At 33.1% G+C, this 26,028-nt stretch overlaps 1 protein-coding gene across 4 annotated transcripts in view; it reads right to left on the bottom strand.

The window, feature by feature from the left end:
• Window positions 1–244: 244 nt before the first annotated feature.
• The window catches only part of LOC132705531 (paired box protein Pax-6-like), a 64,434-nt gene continuing 38,650 nt past the window's right edge, over window positions 245–26,028 (bottom strand). For 2 of the 4 annotated variants that reach the window (XM_060676154.1, XM_060676158.1), the window contains exons 3-5: window positions 19,265–19,405; window positions 4,505–4,977; window positions 246–1,814 (exon numbers count right to left, since the gene is read on the bottom strand). In XM_060676154.1, the coding sequence (XP_060532137.1) occupies window positions 1,371–1,814; window positions 4,505–4,977; window positions 19,265–19,405 (1,058 nt within the window). In that variant the 3' untranslated portion in view covers window positions 246–1,370. Of the gene's footprint in view, window positions 1,815–4,504; window positions 4,978–19,264; window positions 19,406–26,028 lie in introns of all 4 variants that reach the window. The other 2 variants (XM_060676155.1, XM_060676157.1) reach the window with 2 other exon arrangements.

Genomic DNA, 26,028 nt, shown 5'->3' with positions numbered 1-26,028 from the left:
TTGTTCTCCCCTTTCCTCTGAAAATATCTATAAGATGAAAAGAAGATCTTAAATATCCAAATGATTGAAAGGAGCAATAATAAGGAATTCTGGTCGTACAAATTTTTAGTTTAAAATTTGCTTGATTTTTTCTTTGTTCTGTGATTTAATTTGTTCAATACGTTTAGGAAGAACGACAAAGATTAACGTTTTAAGGTAGATGCGACAAGGAGAAAGGAAGTCAGACCCATTTCAAATCGAAACAAATTTATTTCAGGAACAAGATCTCGTTTTCTATGTACACAACAATAAGATTGCGTAACTGTGACGTCACAAATGTTTTACGCTGGTTACGGTTACGCTACCGGTAAGGATTACAAAACAATCGGTGGAGTTGGGTCTAATTCTAATAAATACGGACTCTATTTACAAATAAATAGGAAATTAAATTATCTTACAGATCAACAATAACTATAGTACGGTTGGGGTATGTACAGTGTGCGCTAGATTCACATTTACACGTTATTGTTTTATTCGATGCTGATGACGAAAAACTGAAAAGCGCAAATACCTACGTTTTGTTTTGAGGATACGCTACTTATTCCCGAATAATTACCCAGACATTTCCATTAATATCAGACAGGTAATAAATTAGAACAAAAATGGATGTTTTTATTAATTAAGATACTACTTCTCTGCCGAATAAGTTTGTTGAATATATAGGTCAAATGTCTATTTTTGCATGACATTATTCCATCCGCATTAATTTTATTATTAAGATTTCACATCAAAAAATTGTTTTTTTGTTTTGTTTGCTTTTGGAGTGACGTGCGTCAAAGTGCTGTCTATTGACAAAGTAAAAATTCGTAAGTCAATGTTTTTTTCTGCATACGTAGTTTCAAGTTTTTTTGCCTTACTTTTATTGAAAGATTAAAAAGCATTATATTGTCTGCCAAAATTATTGTAACTTTTGTAAATTAGTTTTAATGTAACGTTGTGTCGTACTCTTAAAGCTTCGCATTTAAATAAAGAATACCTCACATAAAGACCGAGTATCAAAACCAACGCAGCTTTTTCGGAAGAAGCAAGATAATACCATAAATTTCAAGAAAAATTTGGCATAGGAGCAAATCAAATGAGAACAAAAAGGTAGTCTGCAATACTAGCCATCTATTGCAATATTTGTCACTCAAAAACTCTAGCGTATAATATACTAAATGTTGGAGCAGCAGTAGTTTGATAACTTAATATTGGTCGATAGTTGACAACTTCGTTCAACCGATATTCTCGCGTAGGTATGCAGAGAAGTATCTCACATATCGCTAGACAATGGATGTAGGTTTTTGCGGCATACATAATTCTCTAAACGCGATCACGTCTCATATCAATCATTATTCTCTATCGTGAATTGTTAACTGAAGAGGCTGACATGAAGGCGAACCTTTGGACGGCAAATCGACCACCTCTACCGGGCTCGACGAATGCGAGTGCCTCATTCGCTCTTCCTCTACGTCCGACTCATCATTAACGTTGATCTCCTCGTCAGAATCCGACAGATAATCGGTAAATCTTCTCATGTTCTCCTGCCCGATTAAAGAGTTAGGCACCAGGGCTTTGAAAGCACTATTTTCGCCACCCATTTGTAACAGGAGCGAGGATGCCGAAGGGCCGCCGGTAAGGGGCGAGCCAGGGGTGGAACCGGCTTTGCAATGGGGTGAAGGCGTCAGACGACCGCCGTATTGATGGCTGTTCTGATGCGGCCCTGGGGAAGATTGCTTTAGGAGATTCATGCGTTGGTGTCGTCTCCATTTGGCTCGTCTGTTAGAAAACCAAACCTGGTTACAACGCACCGTATTAGTTTTAAATCTGCGTATCGCGTTTTTATATTTAATATTTTAACATCATATGTAAGCTACTAGCGACGAGCAGACAACCAAAAAAACTATGATGTACACTTTCAAAAGAATTTCAACTTTAGTTAAAAGATTAATTCAGGAGGTTTTATTGCTGAATAGACGTTGTAGATTCAGCCGGACCAATAATTATCCTCCGCTTCATGTGCGGATCATATGACTGGACCATGCGCGTTGATTTTTGTTTTAATTCAGATCGGTTGATGTGCTTACAATGTTAGCAGTCTAAATAATAGCAACGATTCTCATGAAAGTGAAAATTCAAAAATATATTGAAAATTAATGGTTTACCGACCTCCGTGTCCTAGATCAAATTTAAGAAAAACTGTGATGTACCGAAAGAATGCCGATTGCAATAAAAATTTAAATAAATTAATACGATTTGTAGAGGAAAATATATTACATAAATGACGAAAAGGATTTATAGTGTACATCATTTCCGGAGGATGTTTGCTCATAGGCCACTAGCAAATATAAATGGCCGAGGGTACAACTATACACCAAAAGATTACATTATAATTTTGAATAACAAGACGTTTAGAAAAAACCTTTTCCGTGTCTAAAGTGTCATTTATAAATCTTCTTGTAGTTTCATAAAAATTAAATTGTTTCTTGAAATAGGTTATGTCTCAAAGTGACCTAAAATGCTATCCACCTCAAAGCACAGACATAAAAAGGAGTAGAAGAAAGGCCTTGATAGAATTAATAATTGGTACAGATTGATACTTTTGACACCTTTGTGAGTACAAAATAGTACCTCATGTAGAAGCGAAACCTTTTGGTCAGAATATGGTATTCAGTACCGCATAACACTAACAACCAACTATTCGCCCCAGCTTTCTTAAAATGATAGGAAGAATGGATATTCTTCTTCTCTATCATAACTCATATAGATGAGATATATTTCAAATATGTCCTTGCGGTTTTTGTTTTATGTATTAAGAAAACCTCCAATTCTCTATCTTCGTTGGACCGGTATTATAATGGATGTTTTTTTCGATGTATAGAACTTTAAGTTGGCATTACTGTTCAAGATGGCGACTGATTTAACAGCTGTCAAGTGATTTATTCTCAGTTTGGTTTGGAAATTCATCAAGAATAGACTCACGCCTGAACAACGCTTGCAAATAGTGGAATTTTATTTCGAAAATAATGGTTCTGTGCGGAATACGTATCGCGCACTACGTCCATTTTATCGTCGACAAAATCGTCCATCAGAGCAGTTAATTCGATTAACCATGGCACGTTTTCGCACCACGTTTACTCTGTACGGTGCGTACAAAAGAAGCTATTGCTGCTGTAGAGCATAGAATTGAGGAAGACCCGAATGAGTCCATCTGCCATCGAGCACAGGAATTGGATCTATGTCCATCCACTTTATGGAAGATTTTGCGGAAGGATCTTGGTTTACGTGCTTACAAAATCCATCTCGTGCAAGAATTGAAGCCAAGCGATCATCAATTAAGGTATAGATTCGTCGAATGGGCCCAAAACGAGATTGCCATTGTTCCCGATTTTCATAAGCGAATTTTGTTTAGCGATGAAGCGCACTTCTGGTTGAATGGCTACGTCAACAAACAAAACTGCCGCATTTGGAGCGAAGCTAATCCTCAAGTGTATGTCGAAACACCGTTACATCCAGAAAAACTGACTGCTTCTTCAAAAACGATGATGGCCAGAACGTTACAATCAATGGTGATCGGTATAGAGCTATGATTACTAACTCTTTCATTCCTGAATTGAATAACCATGATGTCCAGGAGATGTGGTTTCAACAAGACGGCGCAACATGTCACACAGCTCGTGCCACAGTCGATTTATTGAAAGACAAGTTTGGTGACTGCCTAATTTCACGTTTTGAACCTGTGAATTGGCCTCCAAGATCTTGTGATTTAACGTCGCTAGACTACTTTCTGTGGGGCTATGTAAAGTCATTGGTCTATGCGGATAAGCCACAAATGCTTGACCATTTGGAAGACAATTTATTGCCGATATACGGCCACAAATGTTGGAAAAAGTCATCGAAAATTGGACGTCCAGATTGGACTACATCCGCGCCAGCCGTGGCGGTCATATGCCAGAAATCATATTTAAAATGTAATGCCACAAGATTATCTTTCGGTTAAATAAAATTCATGTCAATCGAATAATCCATCGTTGTTTTATTGCAACTTAAAGTTCTATACATCGAAAAAAAACACCCCTTATTTGTACAGAAGAACTACCAACTTCATATTGCAAAAGTCAGGTGTATTTTAAGCATTATAAATAAGTGTACACAGTACCCTAAGCCGCAGTTAATAGAGAGATGAAGCCAGATAAAATACGCATGCACACGTATCTAGTTGATATAATTCTTAGGTCGTTGCGAGCAGCGTTTTTTAACAAATAAATAAACAACGTGTTTCATTTATAGGTTACAAATTGCTAGCTCTGTATATTTATCAAAATAAATTCGTACATTGTATAATTCACTGTATTTAGATGTTTACGTACATAATGCCTTGTCGATCTAAGAACGACCCTTTGTAATGATACGTTGACATCAATTGGAAAGCCTGATCTCTCTATTATCTTAAAAACATACCCAGAAAGTTTTAATAGTAACTTACTTGCACTCTGGCTTCCGACAAGGACGTTTTCGAGGCTAATCTCTCTCTCGTCGACACACACGGATAATGACTCTTCTCGAACTCTTTCTCCAACTCCTCCAACTGATCGGGACTAAACGTAGTTCTATTCCTTCGAAATTTCGGTTGTTCCGAGCTATCTAAACTAGAATCGTCTTTTTCTAAACCTCCCGGAGGCGAGTGTAACAAACTGTGATCACCGTGCGGCGAACTTGAGGAAGCGGGGGATCCTGTCATAACGGAAGGGTTCGTCACTCCTGGAGGTTGAAGGCCCAAGGGCCCATTGGGCCATAAAGGTGAATGCCAAGGGAATGCAGCAGCAGCATACGGATGCGGATGATAAAGTCCGTAACCGGCAGCTCTCGCGAATTCTGCCGCAGCTCTTTCAGCCGCTCGGTTTCGCAGAATCCGGTTTATGCTGCTCACAGAGGGAGCTGTGGCGTTCGTACAGACACCTGCGGCAAAATAAAACCATTAGAAATACAATCAATGATTTGTACTTTAATGTGTGTATATATTTCTTTAAGTAAGTCCCCGCCTTTTATAAGGTGGCGCTGCAGTCATTGGTTTTAATGAGATAAGTATCGAAATTAGACTTAATCGAAAGGTACTTTCGTTATAAATTTTCAAGAAATTTTACGTATTTTAATGTTAAACCCCTCTAGTTGTCATTACGAAAATTTTACGATTTTACGCCATTTTGTTGAAAAAACTTTAACCAAAATAGATATCAATTTTAATGTAAGTTTGTTTTTACCGACGTTGCACAATGAGAATTATACTCCAAATAATAAAACTTGGATCATCATCGTTACCACCAACTGACCCACACAGCCATCTATCGAAAGTAAACTTATTTTCTTCCCACATTGCATTATATTAAATTTATAATATTCTATGACCATTTGCTGATTGTAAACACCAACCACATTATGTTGAAGTTATTTTTTATATTTTTTTTACGGGATCCTCTCATTATATATAGGATCTAGATCACAATGCTTATTTAGAAATTGTAAAGCTCTATCAAAAGAGTTATTACAACCATGTGAAAAAGTTACTTCAAAAACTTATTCTGAATCTTCTCAATACTATGAATTCACTGATCTGATAAACAGGTGAATTTGTCCACCGTGTTGTATATTCAAGTTGATATCGTACATAGGAGCAGTACACTACTTTTGTGATATCAATTGAGAATTCATTACAATTTCTCAAGAGCTAAGAGCTTGAGACCTTTTTGTGTTATGTGAGATAAGCGATCTTTAAAATCAACATGTTTATTAAAAATTCCAAGTAGATTTCTAAACAGTTTTTTATAAAATAATTTTTTACTGCTCTTTAAAAAGCTAATTAAAAAACACTAATTCAAGGTTATTAAGTTGGCTCCGCTCCCAAAGCTTGTTTATATCTTTTTGTAATATTTATATATCAATTGAGTTATGAATACATCTATATAATATCATCTGCAAAATACAATACTAATGATTAAAGCGTTAGTGAACAATGACCTCCTTGAGGTGCTCCAGATAAGACCTCGAAGGTTTTTAATACAAACTTAAAAAGCTTTACTCTTTGTTGCCGCTTTTCAAAAAAATGGTTATTTTCTTATTTTTCTAGTGAAACCAAAATTATGCAATTTTAAAAGAAATAAATCGAATCCAATGCCTACAAAAGATTCATCTCGTAACCAACTGCTAATCCATGTTGCTCTGGGACAATAAATAAACCTTTAACCTACCAATTTAGCTGATCATAAACTAATTTATCGAATAATTTAGGTACCCCCGACTGCTTAGACATACTTCGGTAATTTTTCACATTTTCTTTATCCACTGATATGTGTATTCGGGTGATATAACTTGCTTTCCATATAGATGGAAATATAGTTGTCCATAGAGATAAATTAAAGTTGATGTATAAGGGTGCGTTTGCGCAAGCTTTAAGAAAGTAATTTGATATTTTATCTGGGCATGAGTTTTGCAGTTGGCCCAAATTCTCAAAAATTTCTGAAATTTATATATTATGTAAAGAATATCATCTTTGCGATTTGAAATAGCATCAGGTAGACCAGTTGTGTCATCATATATAGTGGCAAAATGGCGTAACTATTGTCTAATTAAAAAATTATTATTGCAAACACACCGACTCACAAAGCGTTTTGTAAAGCAAAAGATGAGCAGAGCAAGTTCGGCTTGTTATCCCGAGACTGACTAAACTCGAGTATATCGTTTTTATTTACTTTTAACACGAACACATGAACTATGAACTAATAGTATATTATGCAACAAGTGCGGTAAACGGCATTTGACTCGTGAGTTTATTTGACACGAGCGGAGCGAGTATTTAATAAACGAGTGACTTAAAAAGTTTTTGTTGCATACTATACTTTTTCTACGACCGTTAATGTTTGGGTACATTTTCGTAAAACAACACGAATACATTCACTGACATGATCGTCAGAATTGACAAATGTCAAAATTCAAACCGCGATGTAAAATCTCCGAAAATATCGACGCTTCCCGCACGCTAGATCGGTGTGTAATTAGATATTTTACAGACGGGAGTAGAAAAATGGATTTAACTCTTTAACAGGTCAAAAAAAAAAAAAATACTACACATAATTTAGTTTCAAAATTTTTGGTGTTCGTAAGTTTTGTATTCCCTTCTATATGAAAATGACACATGTCGCCGGGAAGGTTCCCAATTGCTTGTACCTGTAATTAATTTTTTCTACTCCCGTTTGTAAAATACCTAATTACCCACCGATCTAGGGTGCGGGAAGCGTCACTTTACCACGTCAGTTTCGTTTCCCATGAATCCGAGCCACTTCCGGGATTTTACCGCACGGATTTGGAAGGAATCGGATGTTTTCAGAGATATTTCCCACGCTTTGAATTTTGACGTTTGTCCATTCTGACCGTCATGTCAGTGAATGTATTCGTGTTGTTTTGCGAAAATATACCCAAAAGTTAACGGTCGTAGAAAAAGTATAGTATGCAACACGTTCGGTAAACTTTTTAACTCACTCGTTTATTAAACACTCGCTCCGCTAGTGTCAAATAAACTCGTGAGTCAAATGCGGTTTACCGCACTTGTTGCATAATATACTATTAGCACCTACGCTATGCAATTAGCTTTACAATGGTATAGGATAAAATTGGCATGAAAGAAAATCTCACACAATCTCTACGCAAAATTCAATTTAGTTATTGATATGTATTTTATCAGTAATCAAAACACAAGTGTTGTAGAAAAAATATTTTGTGGCTGCTGTTAATAACCCATTATAAAAACGAATTCTCAATAAATAGGCAATCTTAATTTAATCCGGCACGAATTAACATTACAAGGCGGCACACCTACACACCCACACATACATGTTTGCCGTACTGATTTTTGGTTCCTCTTTACAGGTATACCCAAATCTTAAATAAAAAGAAAAAAATCTAAAATAAACAATTCGGAAAAAAACGACGGGCTGAGAGCCGCATTTCCGAAGCCTGATTTTACATTTTGCATCCCACTTTGATACCCTTTAAGGTTTTCTGGTTGTTGGTTTATAAAGTACGCCTTTTAGAGATTTTTGAGTTTGGTAGAAAATGCTTCGTGTTCTTTTATACCAGGTAAGTTTTCTATTTATTTTTGGTGTTTACTTTTCGGTAATCGTTTATACCGTACACCATTTTTTTAGGCTTATTGTAACAAACTGAAATAATAATAATAATAATAATAATAATAATAATAATAGTAATAATAAATGCTGTTTTTAAAATACAAATTCCTTTCTGTTTTCTATGTTTCAGGCGCCATTAAACCATTCAGATATATTCTTTTAATTCGGCTATATACCCGGCGACTGTGAAAGTTCTACACCGGCGTGTGGTTTAGAAGTACAGATAAGCACCACGTAGTGGAGTTTTTTTTTTGCACAATCGGACAGTTTTCTTTATTACCGCGGACGCGTAGTATACTTAGTGCCTAAGGCTTGTTTTGTATATGTATATTATTAAATTGAATTGAAATTGAATTGAAGGTGGAATTAACTTTTCATCGAAATATCGGAGTTTTAGTTTTCGCAAATGGTTTGCAAAAATTATGCGGTTTGCAGAAAAATCACCTAGCCCCCAAATAAATCTATATTCGTCTTCTTTTTCCTTCTTTTTATTAGGCGTAAGGCTGTTTCATTCATCGCCCCCCTGCATGGTTCTAGTAATACGGTAGCAGAAGATTGTCGCTCCAACGTTTGCGTGGTCTGTCGGTGTTTCTTCGTCCCGACGGTGATTTTTCTGTCATTACTTTGACGATTCTTTCTGCGAAGATTCGGTTCGTTCCACTCTAGTTTTCTGTTGAGCACAAAATCTTTTTTTTTTAATTTTACATGTTCGTCTTACATCCTCACTCATTTTCCTTTCTATGATAGCATTCTTTTGGTCTTAGATGTTTCGGTGCGGGTTTCGGCGGCAGCTCTTTGGATATTGAGTATTTCGTTCGTTGTTTGTTCGACACTATTATATTATTTATGCATCTGGCCATTGTTGTTGCTTTAGTTGTTTGACTTCTTACCTCTTCTTCAATGTCTCCGAATCCGGATATTTCGTTTCCAAAATATTTGAACTTAATTTCCGTTTGAATAATCTTGTTCTGGATTTCGAGTTTGCATCTTATTGGAATTTTAGATGTTGTCATTCATTTTGTGTTCTGGATTGAGATTCTCATGTTGAATTGTTTTGTTGTATCTTCATTTTCTGCCACTAGAATGGCATCGTCGGCGTAATATATTATTTTCTTCTCTCTATTTCCTATTTTTTACCCTTTATGTTTTAAAATTTGTTTAATTATTTCGTCCATTATAATATTAAATAAAAGTGTATTAAATAATCTCCTTGTCCTATTCCGGTGTTAATAATAAATTTATGTATATATGTTTTTTTCCTTACTACCCACTTCCCACTCCGATTGTTGAGGGACGATGCATACGTTTTAATGTTAATGTTAATGGTGAGCTTGCTACAGAGAAAGAAAAAAAAAAACAATAATACCCAACAATTTTTTTTTTCAGAAAGAAAAAACACTTAATCAGAAAAGTTCGCAGAACTAATTTCAGCTTTTTTGTTGTTATTTATTTTTTAAACAGCAACAGTCGACTGAATCCACAGGGTTTGCGATTTTACCTTAAACGGCCCTAATTGTAAGCACATATGCTTAAACAACCGCACTCTTGGCTTTCCAAATAATCGTCTCGAATTAAACATACCCGTGTGTGTGATAATTGAGCTAAATTTCTGGGTTTCTGCAAGTGGCTGTCGATACGAATATAATTGCCTTACACATGTGAAGAATTTTTAATTTGGTCGGAGGTGTCTCCGCACGCAAAATATCAGAGACATTCGTGCGTAAAAGCATTGCGTGCACAACTTAGAGCGCAGTGGACAAATTTACAGAAATTGACGTTTAATTACTAAGTGGTTCACCAGGTCCCGACGCTATTAGAAGTACGGGAACAAAAATTAAGCGTTCCGTTATGACTAACGTTTTTGTAGTAGTGGTATACAGGTTGTCGCAAAAGTCATGGTTCAAATTTATAAGAAGCCATTTACAGTTTTCAGGTATTTCAGTTTTGCTTCACTCATGAAAAACCATGTTTAAAAAAAATTGATATTTGGTTTACTTTTGATAAAAATCAGAAAAATGTAATAAGTAAACAAACACGTTAAGGCCGTATCTAATTCTTCGAATATCTTTTACCAAAGACCCCATAACTCTTCTTGTTATACAATAGTCTGAATGTAAGGCAGTGACCAATTTCTGGGAAGAAATTGGAAACGATGGGATGTCCTGTACAGTTCTTCATGTGATGTGATAGGTACATTGGGTTGATATCACAAAAAACTCTATGGAATACCTCATCCTTTCCAAATTTTTCGCCAAAAATGGTACCTTGAGAAAGGACTGACACCACTAACGCACAGATTAAATAAAACGCTTTACAACACTTTCTCAAAGCCTGCAAATAAATGTCGAAGTTATAGCTATTCAAAATTAAAAATCTTCTTAGGTGTCCCACTATTATTTATTATTGTTATCAGCTTCCTCAAAAAGTAATTACAGTATCTCAAACTTGAACTTGGCAAATGGGTATCGTTGATAATAAAAAAGTAGAACGATAAAAATGTTTGTATCGTGGTATCTTGTACATCGTTGCGCCTAATAATAACGCGGTAACACTCAATCTCACCCAATTAACGTATCTTCTCAAACTCAAATTCCCATACTTAAATAACATAAGAGATTCGAAAAGAAACTCCATTCTCTTGAAGATAAAAAAAATGCAAAAATATGCCGCGTAACGAGTCATTTTTTTGTGATCAATTCCTGACATCGGAGAAAGCACAGTCTGCTTACGCTTAAAATTGAGCCGCGTGCACAAATGAAACAAGTACGGTCGCCAAGAATGTGGCCAATATGGACGACAACTAGTCGAAGCCTTAGAAAGTAAAGTTCAGCGATTCCAGCAAAGTGTAACAGGTTTAATTATTGTCCAACAACTCTGACGCTCCTTCAATGCGTCGGGCGACTATCAAAAGGAGCAAAATAAAATGCGCAGAATTTTTAAAAGATTAAAGAAATCAATACAAAATATTTTCAAGATCTTACCACTTTCCATTGTACTAGAAGTCGCCATATTTTAAATGAAACAATCGGTATATTATTTCAGATTCGGATTCCCTAACTTCAATTAACATTTATTACCAACTAATGTACTTTCGATGTCGAGATATAAACACAAATGCATAAAACAGAAATACAAAAATTCACCACCATATTTCCATATTTCTGCGGAGGAGGACGAGGTTGTTTCTTGTCTCTCTTTATGGTTCGTAACTCATCACGAGTCATCAATACTTATATCGTATATCATATTTATTGTAGCTTCAGCCCCGACAATTGTAAAGAATTGAAACATACATTAATGTATGTTACATTACATTAATGTAATGTAATTACCTTCAAACTTTAGATCAGATGTCTCAAGACCACAACTTAAAACTTAATCCAAGTAAATCATGTGTTATGGTTTTTGGGAATGATAAGAATGTTAACTTCCTAAAGAAAAAATTTAATAAAGTGATCATCAACTCAAAATTAAATTTTAAAAATTGTGCCAAGAATCTGGGAGTTCTCTTACACACCAAACTTAGATTCAATTGACACCTACAAAAATATTTCAAAAATCATTTCCCTTCATGAAAGTTTTATATAATAATAGACATATTTTAAGTAAACAACTGAAACGAAATCTGGGTGAATCCCTGGTCCTCTCTAACTTCAATTAATGTGACTTTGTCTATGGTTTTTGTTTGCATCAGGAACGTAAGAAGCGTGTTCAGATAGTACAGAATGCATGTATTAGGTTTGTCTCTGGTGTGATTAAATTTGATCATGTATCACACTTATACAATGATATAAAATGGCTCAAAATGAATGCGCGAAGAATCCTACATTTCTCGAAATTTTTGTTTAAAGTAATAAATAACCTTAATTCGCCAGTTTCCATAAAACATCGCTTAATATTTCGTTAGAACTGTCCGCAATTAATATTAGAAATAATACCAAATCATAACACTGCAATCTTTCAGAGCTCATTCCCAATCAGTTTCTTGATATGTCATTAAATAATTTTAAATTAAAATATAAAAAATATCTTCTAACTCTCTATTAACGGACTTAAACTAAAATTATTGATATAGTACCTACATATCACGGAGTTCCAAAATGTTGTAGAACCAATTAATATAATAATATATATAATAAAATATATATATATAATAATATATAATAATATATATATATATATATATATATATATATATATATATATATATATATATATATATATATATATATATATATATATATATATATATATATATATATATATATATATATATATATATATATATATATATATATATATATATATATATATATATAATGTTATACAAATATGAAAAAAAAATGAGTTTACATGAAAATCAGAATCAGTAGAGATGAAAGATGTATTTTGCTAAAATCCAGGACAAACCAATTGTAGGAAGACTTCTTATATCCATTACGCCATTTTGTCGATTAAAAGCGACACTAGGCCAATATTTACTCGCCGTTCACAGCATTCTTATTATGCGAATCGAAAGGTCACCACATTATTCAATTAACAAATCAAATCATCATCAAATCAACAATCCACTTTCATTTGAAAATATCAAAGTATTCAAAAGTAAAAAGAAAACCGAGAATCTACAAAGCGATTTGTTGAAAAGCAGAGACTCTACGATTAAATTATCAGTATCCCGAATTGGTATACTATAACTATTAGTACCAAATTTCAAACTGAAAAAAGGTCAAAAAACATTTAACCTTTATCTCGTTAAGGAAGTTCTACTTTTATTTAAGACCTTAAAATATTGTCTTATTTATGTTGTTATTAAAGTCCTGTTAAAAATCTGGCTCACATTGTAAACTACCTAAACTGCTTAATTCAAAAAGTTACAATAAGCTTAATAATTTAAATTTTTACCGTTTTTTGCTTAGGTAATTTTCTTAAAATGCTTTGCTGCTCGGTCTGATCGCCAGGTACTGCAGGCACAAAATATCGATTTCAAAAAAAAAAAAAAAAGGAGAAAATCGATCGAAAGCTTTCGTGCCAGAATCACATGTGCGCGACTTTCGAATGGCGTGTGAATAGAAACACTTTTTGCATTTAAAAAATAACCGCATCGATGTCGTTTTCGAGGCAATTCAATGACAATGTTTAGAGGGAACGGTTATTGTTTGGGCCGCGCGGCGGGCTGTTATTGTGCCGTTTGGTTCTTCTACCGCAAAACCGATTCGTAATTATAGTTATTCGGGTCGAAAGGAACGGTTTCGAAACATATATTCGGTGGGACGGACACTCTTAACCCCCCCACAATCGGGAAAAGGCGAGTACAAAATAACCGAGCGAAATTAAAATTTAAGAGTTTAGTATACAGGGTATTCAGCAAAAGTGGCACAAATTACATTAAGAGATAAAAGTAAATCTAACAGGCATAATGTTAAAATGGTGCCAGTTACCTCGATAGTGTGAAAAAATATTTATTTGCTATTTACCATAGAAACCGAACATTTTATGGGATGATTAGATGGAGCTGTAATATACAATGAGAGCCCTGTTTTTATTTCATTTGATATCTGAAAAAAATCCTTACATACAGGGTGGTCCGGTGGGATAGTGCAATAAGGCTTAATATTACTATCAATAAGGAACTATAACTATGACTTAACAATTTAAAAAAAAAAATTGTATGTGCTTTTCGTTGGATAATAAGAAAATAATATGTTGGGTGCAATAATAATAATAATAATAATAATAATAATAATAATAATAATAATAATAATAATAATAATAATAATAATAATAATAATAATAATAATAATAATAATAATAATAATAATAATAATAATAATAATAATAATAATAATAATAGAATAGAATAGAATAGAATAGAATTTATTGGCCATTCAGATACGTCACAAAAACAACAAATGGTACGTCAAAGGTTAACAATACAAAAGAATTTATATATATAATATAAAAGGTTGTACAAATTTTGAGAACTAACACACTAACGCAGTGGTCTATTCAAGTGTAGTATGTTTGATCAACTCCAAGTATTCATTAATATCATAGAAAGGATTATCAGTAAAAAAACTTTTCATTCTCTTTTTAAATTGTCTGTATGGTAGATTTTTTATATTATTTGGGAGAACATTATACAGTTTAACATTAATCTTATTGTTTTGTGAGGACGTCAGTCTGGAGTAAGGTAAGGTATAATAATAATAATAATAATAATAATAATAATAATAATAATAATAATAATAATAATAATAGAATAGAATAGAATAGAATAGAATTTATTGGCCATTCAGATACGTCACAAAAACAACAAATGGTACGTCAAAGGTTAACAATACAAAAGAATTTATATATATAATATAAAAGGTTGTACAATTTTTGAGAACTAACACACTAACGCAGTGGTATATTCAAGTGTAGTATGTTTGATCAACTCCAAGTATTCATTAATATCATAGAAAGGATTATCAGTAAAAAAACTTTTCATTCTCTTTTTAAATTGTCTGTATGGTAGATTTTTTATATTATTTGGGAGAACATTATACAGTTTAACATTAATTTTATTGTTTTGTGAGGACGTCAGTCTGGAGTGAGGTGGGGTGATCATGTCAACATACCTAGTATTATACTCATGTCTATTGCCAAGTGTCCCATAGACATCCACGTTTTCGTGAATATACAGGATGGATCGGTAAATATAAGTAGAAGGCAGCGTCATAACCTGGAAGTCAGAGAAAATGGGCTTGCAGTGGGCAATCGGGTTGGCACCGCAGAGGACTCGCACAGCCTTCTTTTGCAAACGAAAAGCTCTTTCCGTATATCCAACCCCACCCCAAAGCACAATGCCATAAGACAGCACACTATGAAAAAGCCCAAAATAGGCTATCCTAAGGGCCGCCGGGGTTAGACAATGGCTGAGATGTCTCAGTAGGAACAGTCGCCGAGACAACGTTGCACAGACCTCATGAATCTGGCCTGACCATGACAGAGTCCTGTCAATTACGAATCCCAAGAGGGTTATATTATTTTGATACAGATAGTCGACTTTACTGCAGGAGAAGGTAAGTTCTTGAGTTTTTTGTTTATTGAGGACTAAGTTATTTGCAGAAAACCATTGCTGGAGAACATTTGTTGCTACGCTGACATCTTCACTAAGCATTCGTTGATGCTTAGCTGTTAACAGAATGGCATAATAATAATAATAATAATAATAATAATAATAATAATAATAATAATAATAATAATAATAATAATAATAAAGGGCCTTTATTCAGTTTCGACGGAGATATCTTACAAAAATATATAACGGTGGGCGCTTCATCCAACATAGTTGCTCTCGTGGAACCCCCTAAAACGAGTATATGACACAATTTATAAAATAAAATATAGCATATAAATTTATCGCGAGAATCCTCTAGGCTAGTAGATATATATAAATTTACGAATATTGTATGAGAATCTGAGACAGGCATTCCGAAGACGCTGAAAACTAAGCTTGTCCTTTTGAAGTAGGGCAGGCCAATAAACTACCATACAGTATGAAATTGTGGAGAGAATTAAGAAATCGGTAAGTTTTAACTTAATTGCTCGATCGATACTATCAAAACGCTGAGAAAGATTTACCTCAATCTGCTTGTAGAAGTTAGTACAGACTTTAGAAATCAATTTCTCCATATCATCTCCAGATCCGGCCTTACTAGAAGATGCGTTACGGGTCTTTGATCCGCCAGCCATAGTTACCACTTTATTGACACGATCGGACTAGCACCGTTTGAGCAAGTTTGAAGTTAGATGATGTTTTACTTGAAATAACTTCCAAACATAACAGGTCTTCAACAAAAAGTATGTAAGGATGAAGATATGAGTACTGAGGCACACTATGGGGTATTTGCAATAATTAATTGAAACAAAATACCACTAAACTGGATTCAAAATATGGAGCCGATAAACAGGCACTACGCACGCACACCGCAAAAAAAAACTCTGGTTTCAAAATTTTACAAAATAAATGGTAAGACAATACTTACATCATTTTTTAACCAAGTGAGATGTTACACATAATATTTTGGACCTCGCACACTCAGCAAAGCAACTTATTTTTAGGTTTTATGTTTTTTAAAAGAAAAAAAAAACAATTCTTCTTAGATGCCCGCTTAGTACAAATTCGAGTAATAGACAGCTGTCAAGAAGATTTGTGTTAATGAAAAACTAAGGCCACAGAATGCATAAATAGTTTGTAACAAAGCCTATAAAATAAAGCTTTGGATAGCCCGTAGTCGATCACCAACGCTAATGCTTTATAGGGATTTGGTGGATTCTGAATTAATTTAATTCAAATTGATTGGTTAGATATAAGTTTTTCGTTTAGTTTCTTAATGTTGGATTTGTTGGGAGAAATCACATTTTATAACTTTGTTGCATCTGGTTTTCTAGAAAATTGCAAACCTAGTTTGACTGCAATTACTGATTCATCTGTGAATACTTTTTTTATTTTTCCTTTTATACTTTCCCGAATAATTTAGTCGATTAAAATCGGATTTGGGTCTTCCTAAACAATTTTTGTTTTCCGTACAGGATGCAGTAATATATTTTTTTCAAACAAGTGGTTCTATTAACAATTTCCCATTTTTTTGGTAAATGTAAATAGCAATTTATAAGATCTGTACGCACTGTTGATTTTCAGTTTCGCATCTAAGGCACAGTATTGAAAGGAGCTTCTTTCAAATTAAGTCTTTGTTTTTTCCAGCTTTAAAAAATAACTTTACTCTTGTACTGAATTCTGTGTTAGCATATGCACTCGCTCGATCACAAGAACTAGTATCGCAAGAAAGTTTAAAACTTAGTTAAAATAGGTTAAATGGTCAATACCGGCTGAAAAATTAAATGGCAAAATGGTAAAAGAACTCGTAAACAAAATTTGCTTTTCTGTTCAAATAAGCAGTCAAAAATTTCATTGTAGCTTTTAAATATGTTTAAACAAATAAAAAGTGCTAAGAAGCAAAATATACTTTTTCACCTTTTTTAAAAATCTGAGCAGAAAATTTTATACATTTTTTAATGCTAACTTAAAAGCACTTATCGGTATATTGGCTAAACATGAAAATTTAGTCACAAATTTACATAAGAGCAAAGTTTAAACCTATCTGTACTTATTTCATCCATTTTAAACCCAATAGTTATAAAGTGACGGTTACAAAATTAAAACAAACTATATTTTAAATTTTAAAAAATTCAATTGAAATAATTGTCATTTTCAACGCATTACTCTATTACAATAGTGACTGAGATGGCTAAACTAACCATCGTATGGTATATATCGTTCCTAATTTTGCCTTGATTTTTGTGTAGTTCTGAAAAGATTAAAGATAATAAAATTGCTTTTTTCATTCACCATTGTTTTGTAGTTTTTAGTAATAACTGTGCCTCTAGAAAAAGCTCTAGATTAAAAATGGTTAATAAAACATGATTCTCTGATGAGTGAGGTGATGGCAGACCAGAAGAAATTTAATATAATTACGATGAATGAAAATCGAAATATTTCAAAATACTGTTAGAAAACGGTAGGGGACCAATTCTCCACACAGTATGTTATATAAGTGACAATGTCAAATAAATATTTTCGATTTGAACCCTTCCAAAAGCAGGACGACCAATGAATAGTGCGGGCAGGCAATTACGTAATTTTCGACAGATTGCAGTCAAATTACGATCGGAATGTAAACACCAATAAAACGAAACTAACTTGGGATTGCAAAGTGCATGAAAGTACTAACTAACCAACTGTGTGGAGATTTCAATTACCTTGGAAGTAATGTAAATTTCTAACAAAAAAGGTGATGTCAACAAAATCAGAAAACTACTTATACGTGTTCTCCATCTTGCTTTATGGGTTGGAAGCATGCTAACAAAGATCGCAAAAAGAAAAATGCCGCAAATATACGGCAGAATCATAAAATGTAGTGAACAGAACATATCACGAACTTCATCATCAAGGTAAGTGGTGAATACTGTGACAATTCGAAAACCGTAACCTATAATAAGGAATGAAATTTCATTTATTGTAGTACATGTTGAAAGCAATAAAAAGTTTTCGGAAAACGAAATGTTGAGACTTCGTGGTCTCAATAAAACTGAGCTATTTTGAGTAGCAACAATTAAAATCGGAATAGCATAGTTTAGTAGCGTAGTCAACAGGAACAGGTAGGAAATTTTAGAAGATGAATTATCAGGAGTTCTAGGGCTAACTACCACTTAGTATTAAATAGCGCTTTGTCGATTCTTTCAACAAACGCGTGATTAAATAAGCTTAAAAGCTTTAAAGTTTCCTGATCACTATAAAGGAAGTAGTATATGTTTGTAAAAAAATGTATGTTATACTTATACTTATACTTATACTTATACTTTTATTATTGTTCTAAGTAGTTTCGATTTCTTATCTCTTATCATGTTTACAAATATGTCTATTGTCTGCTATGGTTAATCGGAAGTGTAAATAAAACAAATTAGCCCTTAACTCTAAAACTTCAAAATCCGACCGGAAGGACTGTGCGAAAACGGACAAATAGGAATTCAAGATATCGAGTTAATTTTTGTGTTCATTTGATTTGATTCCCTCTACCACGAGAAACTAAAAAAACGAATCCGATTTTTTTTAACTAATAAAAACTGCATAAAATGAATTACAATACCATAGCACCTTGGCTTTCATTGAGAAAGATTAAAATTAAATAGCATTATTTTGATTTGTTTCCTGTTTGGGTTTCTCATGTGGCTATTAGATAATATAGTGGCCCTACTGCGATAAAAATTTATGCGCCTCAGTGACTATGATATTTTCCTAGATTTGCGCACTTGGGTCTTTCTAAACATTGATATCCACATACTTAACTCCTTTTTTCCTGAAAACTTCATGGGATCTGGACATATTTTGATAAAATACTTAATCTGTCAGCCGCCATGTTGGACAGAATTTGCAACTACAGGTATCATATCATATATGGGTTTTTTTCAAATGTTTTACGATGCACTCAGATGTGTTATTATAGACAAAATAATACCCTTACCCTCAGAAATGAGCCGTTCTCTTATCTCCCACGCGAAAATCGTTGGATTCTCTCTTTTGTACTGTTCGATTTTGGAAACAACGGCCGGAGTAGCGACTTTAGGTTTGCTGCCGCCTATCAAGCCAGGCGGTCGCAAGGTTCCTGAAAAAAAAAACAAAAAAAAAATGTCATACGTCGACAACGACTCATTATGTAAAATCGTACTGGTTAATTCACCCCGAAAAGCTGTAATTTAAACCGTCTAATGAAATACTTAAAATGTAAAGTACATAATTACAATAACAACGTCTAATTAATTTAAATGCGCGGTAACGTCATCCGGAACTTACAGTTTACGATAAGCGTTACACAATGTCTTACAAATTGACTTATTTGAAAACGGTAGCGAAGGCCCAATTAGATCCCCGCTTATGTAAATGGCGTTCCGCTCCTGATCTACCCTCGCGGTCGCCGTTGTAAACACAATTAGTTTTTTGTGACGAAAACATTACTTAAAATTTCGCTAATGTATGGCTGCGAACCACCTGCTTTCGTGTACGCTTTATTTAGTCCATCTTTGGTAAAAACTGTATAAGGAACAGTAAATAAAAGGTGACATCTGCTTTCGCAAAGGGTTCATCAGTTTGAAGTCGATTTTTCGCAGTGCGCTTATATATAAACTCAGGACACAGTTTAACATTCTTGGAGTCACAACTCGACAAAAAGTTGTGTCGTTAATGTGGTATAAAATTACGTTTATGGACATAGAATTGGAACTGGTCTCTTAAAGCTCGACACTGATTTTTACCTCCACCGGAATTTATTTTAATCGTAATTATTACATTGAAGCACTAAATAAATACGTAATCGATTCTCTTCTTTTTTAAATATATGTAGCAAAACACAATAAATATATAATATATAAATAAATAAATAACAGAATTTCATTTTTTTATGTATGAAGCAAAACATAAAGAATCTTGGTATACGTATGGTTCTCGGTTGTATTTCAGAAAGTACTGGTCATAGATATTTAGGATATGAAACAAACGTTTCGAACTATTTTTAGAGTTGTCATTATGATCCCTAGAGGGCGTAACTGTAAAGACAAAATGATGACATCAAATGAACTAAAAGAAAGAAAATGTAAGAAAACGAAAAATACATATCAATTGTTTTCAATTTAATTTCAGGTTTTTTTCTTGTAAATATTATAGATTCTTTCCAAAGATTCTCCAAGATGTTACCATTGTTTTCCCATTGAAATAAATTTCTACCATATGATTTAATTGACTTAATTCCAAATCCTCATTAACTGTATTTTTTTTTGCAAGGGCCATCGCCCTGTAGGGAATAAAATAAAAACCACTGAGTACCGTCAAATTTATCCTTGTACTTATTTCAATCTAAATTTTCTTTCAAATGAACCAAAACACTTAAATTAATTAATAGTAATTATTAACAGCCATATTGAAAATATACACTAAAGCGATTAAAAATTAAACAAAATTATTTTTGAATATAGTTTTGTTTTTTATTTATAAGCGGCCATTTAACAACATTGAACCTAATTTTTTTTTCAAGAAATTTATAACTTTCTAAGATGCGAGAAGTGGTGAAAGAATATGAACATCCTGTATAAATAATGAATATCCTGCTTAATAATTAAGCGCCAATCACTATTTCAAAGCTGTTAATACCAATTGTTGTTTATAAAAAACATTTTAATATTAATTGGTGCGTTTAAAGGCTATGGGAGCCTACGTATCTATCGATTTGAACTTAAAATTAAAAAATATTGTTTTTTTAGTATAATACAGTAGATAATAAAGCAACCATTTGCACTGACGTAAAGATGATCTAAATTTAAACAAAAAACTTTCAAAACGAAGAAAAAATTATTTTTCATATTTTTTGCTACATATTGTTATAATTTTAGAAATATGTATATTGAAACTATTTTACAAATATAAACAAAATAAGTTCACAATTTACATATAATCTGTTTATTTAAATATAATAATTATAATAGAACTTAATAATAATTGTAAAAGGACGAAACAACATTGTAACACATAAAAATTGTGACCCCTTGACGTGCAAACATTTCCTGGCATGTCACTTTCTCCGAAAAAGTATTATTATTATAATGTATTCCCTTGTTAACATCGTAATTTGTGTTCAAATTCGCTTTTAAGTGTCATTATCGTGTTAGTGAGATTTAAACGATACTTTAATTTGCATGTGCGAACCAATGTGAGCATTAAAGCTCGTAACCGGGTCATGAGATATAACCATTGCGTCGAGCTTCTGTAAAAAACAGGTGCTAAATTTACTTGCCTTCGAAATTTTATCAGGTTTCAATCAAAATTAGATTTATACAATTACAAATAAGTATTTACAACGAGTTGCTTAACACACACGGTAGAAAAGATATCCAAAATAATATCGGCAATCTGCATTTGAAGAAGGTATATTATGCATGCAGGTTTGATAAGCTCCACTTTAGTCACGAGTGTTTAAAAAGCCAATGACTTAAGATCTAACAATGTTTAATTGCGTTTAAATATTTTAAAGCCAAGTTTGCTTACAGATTTTATGTGTTAACAGTTCGACTCTATCGGGCTGAATCCTTAACACTGGCCAACATCAATAAAAAAAACTGGACCATTTGAACTAGGTTGAGGAAGATGAAGAATATGATAAATAAAATTAAGATAACTAACTAGTAACATCCAATTTCGAATCAAAATTTATTTCTAGCTGTGTGCTTTTTAAAATGGGGGATTATACAACCATAACTGGCAATGGAAAGTATAAAATTTGAAATATATTCTTTTTTGTGTTGCAGTGTACATTTCTTTTCTTGGAACATTTAACCTGAACGGTAAAATTCTACGCAAATCGAAAAGCGACGTGATAATTTTAAAATCGATAGCCCAACGCAAATAGCTGTTAGTACCTACCGCATGTTAAATAAACATGGTCAACCCAGTTCGCGCTAAAAATATAGCTCGTGAATAGTTAAGGTAGATTAATTATTAACGTGGTATAAGGTTGCATATGACACGGAAATATTATTGCAGGCGCGAAATTACCAAATTAACTATTAAAAACTGTGCAGATTACCTGGTTAGAAGTGATCCGCCTCCATTTTTTATTACAGTGGAATCAATGTCAAATCGAAAGCACGACCGAATCGTAAATAAAACATTCTAGTGCTGAAGATGAAGTTAATTATTTTTAGTATTTTCCGGAAAATTCACATTTGTTTTAGAAGATATGTATATGTATATATATATATATATATATATATATATATATATATATATATATATATATATATATATATATATATATATATATATATATATATATGATGACACTATATTCCGGGATATCATCCGTTCGCTCGTTGAACTCCGACTGGAATCCTGCATCCGACTGGAATCCTGCAAATCTTGCATCCGACTGGAATCCTGCAGACGTTTCGCCAAAATCTCACTTGGCATCTTCAATGCTCGCGCTCCGAAAACACTTCGAACACGAGCATTGAAGATGCCAAGTGAGATTTTGGCGAAACGTCTGCAGGATTCCAGTCGGATGCAAGATTTGCAGGATTCCAGTCGGATGCAGGATTCCAGTCGGAGTTCAACGAGCGAACGGATGATATCCCGGAATATAGTGTCATCACATTTTTCCATCCGTGAATCAATACGTGAGAATATATATATATATATATATATATATATATATATATATATATATATATATATATATATATATATATATATATATATATATATATATATATATATATATATATATATATATATATATATATATATATTTTCGATAGTTGCCATTTTGGGTATTTTATGTTTTCCATTTGGGTGCCCATTTTGATGAATTACTGTGGCAGAAAAAACCAACATCCAGCAAATATTGTCACTTTTGCTAAAATTGTAAAAATTATTCTTAAAATTAAAAATATAAGACTCATGAAACATACGAATTTGGTCACTTAACATTTGACTCGTAAAACTGTCATCATTTATCAGCATTTAGTAATAGTCCAAGCAGAAAAACTAATTATAGCATTCTTTCATATTTAATAATAATTGTCATCTAAGAGAAATTTTAATTATTTTTGATGTTTTAGTTGATGACCCCCTCCACTCGTCTCGACACTCTTTTGTCGATAGATTTGTTTTGTTGTTTTCTTGTTGTTTTTCTATATCGTCACCGTCAACTGTCAAAGTCGCAAATCTGACTTTGCACTGCTAATAAGAATCTCTCACCTATTAGTCCTGTTTTGTAATAAAAACGCTTTGGTGTTTGCTATTTCATAAACGCAATTTTAATCACCAGTTGGTTTAATAAACGAATGTCGGAAGAAGTTTATCAACGTGTTGCATACTATACTTTGCATATATACTATACATTTCTTTAAAACAGCAGGAATATAGTCAATGAGCATCGTGTGACGTGACGATTAGACTTACCAAAGACAAAATACCATTTTAAAATTGTGTTGTAGTATTTTTAAATATACCGATAACTTTCGATCGCTGTCAAATCCGTGACTAAAGTACCCAAAGCTCACTGCTTAAGGTGATACTGTTCGCACGTTTGATCAGTGCACAATCGAGTATTTCACAGCAAAATCCTATTTTAAGAGATTCGCTCACGGCAAGTGCTTTAATTAGAGCAAATTGCTGGTTCTTTGTTTTCATTGGGTGATTCGTTTTCTTGTAAAATTTCCATCAAAAGTTGAGTATCATGTCGCTATTCATAGAAACGTTATGACAAGGTTTTTGCCAACCAATGATAAACGTAAATAATGGTTTGCATATTCGGAAACAAGCACATGGTTCACTATGATAACATCACACATCTTAAGCCGAATTTTTAATTTATTTTTATTTATTAATATAATATAATAAGCATACTTACGTCATGGTAACTTTAACGTGGTTTGTGTTTTGTTTGTTGTTGCCTTTCCAGTTTTTAGAAATTTCTATATCTATTGCCTTTATTTTTTTTTATTTCATTTTTCGATTTTGTAATAATAATGTAAGTTTAATTTAATTTTTATTAATTTCATTTATCATTTGTTTTTAGAAATACTTATATTTTTTATGGAATTATGCCAGCAATTGTATTTTTATGCACGAATAGTCAAATAAACTCAACTATCCTCTATTTAAATTAGTCCTCGTGACATGCCGATTAACGCGTCCCTTCTCGAGGTACCAACAAAATTCTTAACGCGCCGTCAAAGAGACACACCGGTTGAATAATGCATCAGAAGCAGATGCAGTGCACGCGGCAAGCCCGAAAAAAAATCGCGGCTTTCAGGAAAACCGTAAATCGCCATTTATCTATAAATTTGCAATACCCGATGTTCGTCCGCACCAGCGGTAAATTCTTCGGCGTAATGCCGAACGAATGGTTTTTTATGCCACCTCGTCAGATTTCATAATGTATTCCCGTTGCGCGAAACTCTTATTAGCACTATTTAAGGAAACCATTGTGTCAATGCTTAGGTTTTTACCTTTCCTTTAAAAGGGAGAATGTTCGGCAGCGGATTACAGTAAGCAATAAACTTTTTTCCCAAAGCCCCGTGCAATTCGCATGTTCGCGACCCGACCGACAAAAAAGTTTTAGTACCCCAGCAATGTTAACATATCCATAAAAATTAGTCAGAGTGATTTGTTTCGGATTTGGTACGTAAGTGTTTCGATGAAACTTATAGCGACTCCGAGAGTATCTCGGCTCCATGTTTAGAATAAATCGAAGGAAGGTCGCGTGAGTGACAAGTAATATTTTTTCTGATTTCCTGCCGCATTTCTAATGGAATTCTACTTAGGTATCTACTAAATTTCTAGCCCTTTTGACTATCAAAATATATATAAATAAACCCTAGTTTAATCGCATCCTTAATAGTATATTATGCAAGCAAGTGGCTAGAGAAGTTTATCAAAGCTTTGCATACTATACTTTTTTTATGACGATTATTAGAGTACATTACACTGAGTGACGTGTGACGTGATCGTCAGAACTAACAAACGTCAAAGGAGCAAAAAAAATAAATTATTGTATAGAAACTAGCCTAGACTGTTAAAGAAACAATTGTGTTTGTGTTTGTGACACACACATTTTTGATCACATTGTGCCGTTAATTCCCCCTTATGCGTAGATTTTGAAGAAGATTCCATGAGGGTAAGTAAAAAAGGAATATATGAAAGGTATCCGGTCCCAAAAGATAAAGTTTTATAAATCACGTATTGTTAAAAGCTTCTTAAAATTGGTTAGACCTTCAAAAGGTTGCTTATAATTGATTGATATCAGAATAATTTTCAAATTACGTTGAAATATCGCTTATATGAAATTTACGATGCATGTTGTATAAAACAAAATAAAACAAAAACTAAGTCACTATGCACTAAAAATGCTTGGATAAAACACTTGTGTGTGCGTGTGTGTGTTAAAAGTATATGGAATTACGCACGATTTGTCACAATGAGTCCGGACATAAATTAAAATAATTAATAGATAATAAAAAAAAATTAATATAAATTCGTAAAGTTTGTATCTTATTCCAATGGCGCCTCTAAATAATCGTCAATTTATTAATACTTTAGTGATCTTAAGCTATTCCAACCAACTTTGACTGTTTCAATAGAACTATGGATATATTTCATCCATCGATTTCAAGTTTGTCTGTAGGATTACCAAAGTAAAAATAGTTGTTATATGCATAATCTACGCAACTTTAGGCG

Source organism: Cylas formicarius, unplaced genomic scaffold, assembly GCF_029955315.1.
Source record: "Cylas formicarius isolate icCylForm1 unplaced genomic scaffold, icCylForm1.1 PGA_scaffold_7__23_contigs__length_41026272, whole genome shotgun sequence".
NCBI classification, from domain to species: domain Eukaryota; kingdom Metazoa; phylum Arthropoda; class Insecta; order Coleoptera; family Brentidae; genus Cylas; species Cylas formicarius.
Note: the sequence above shows the minus strand (reverse complement) of the source record. Positions and strands in the feature narration are given on the sequence as shown.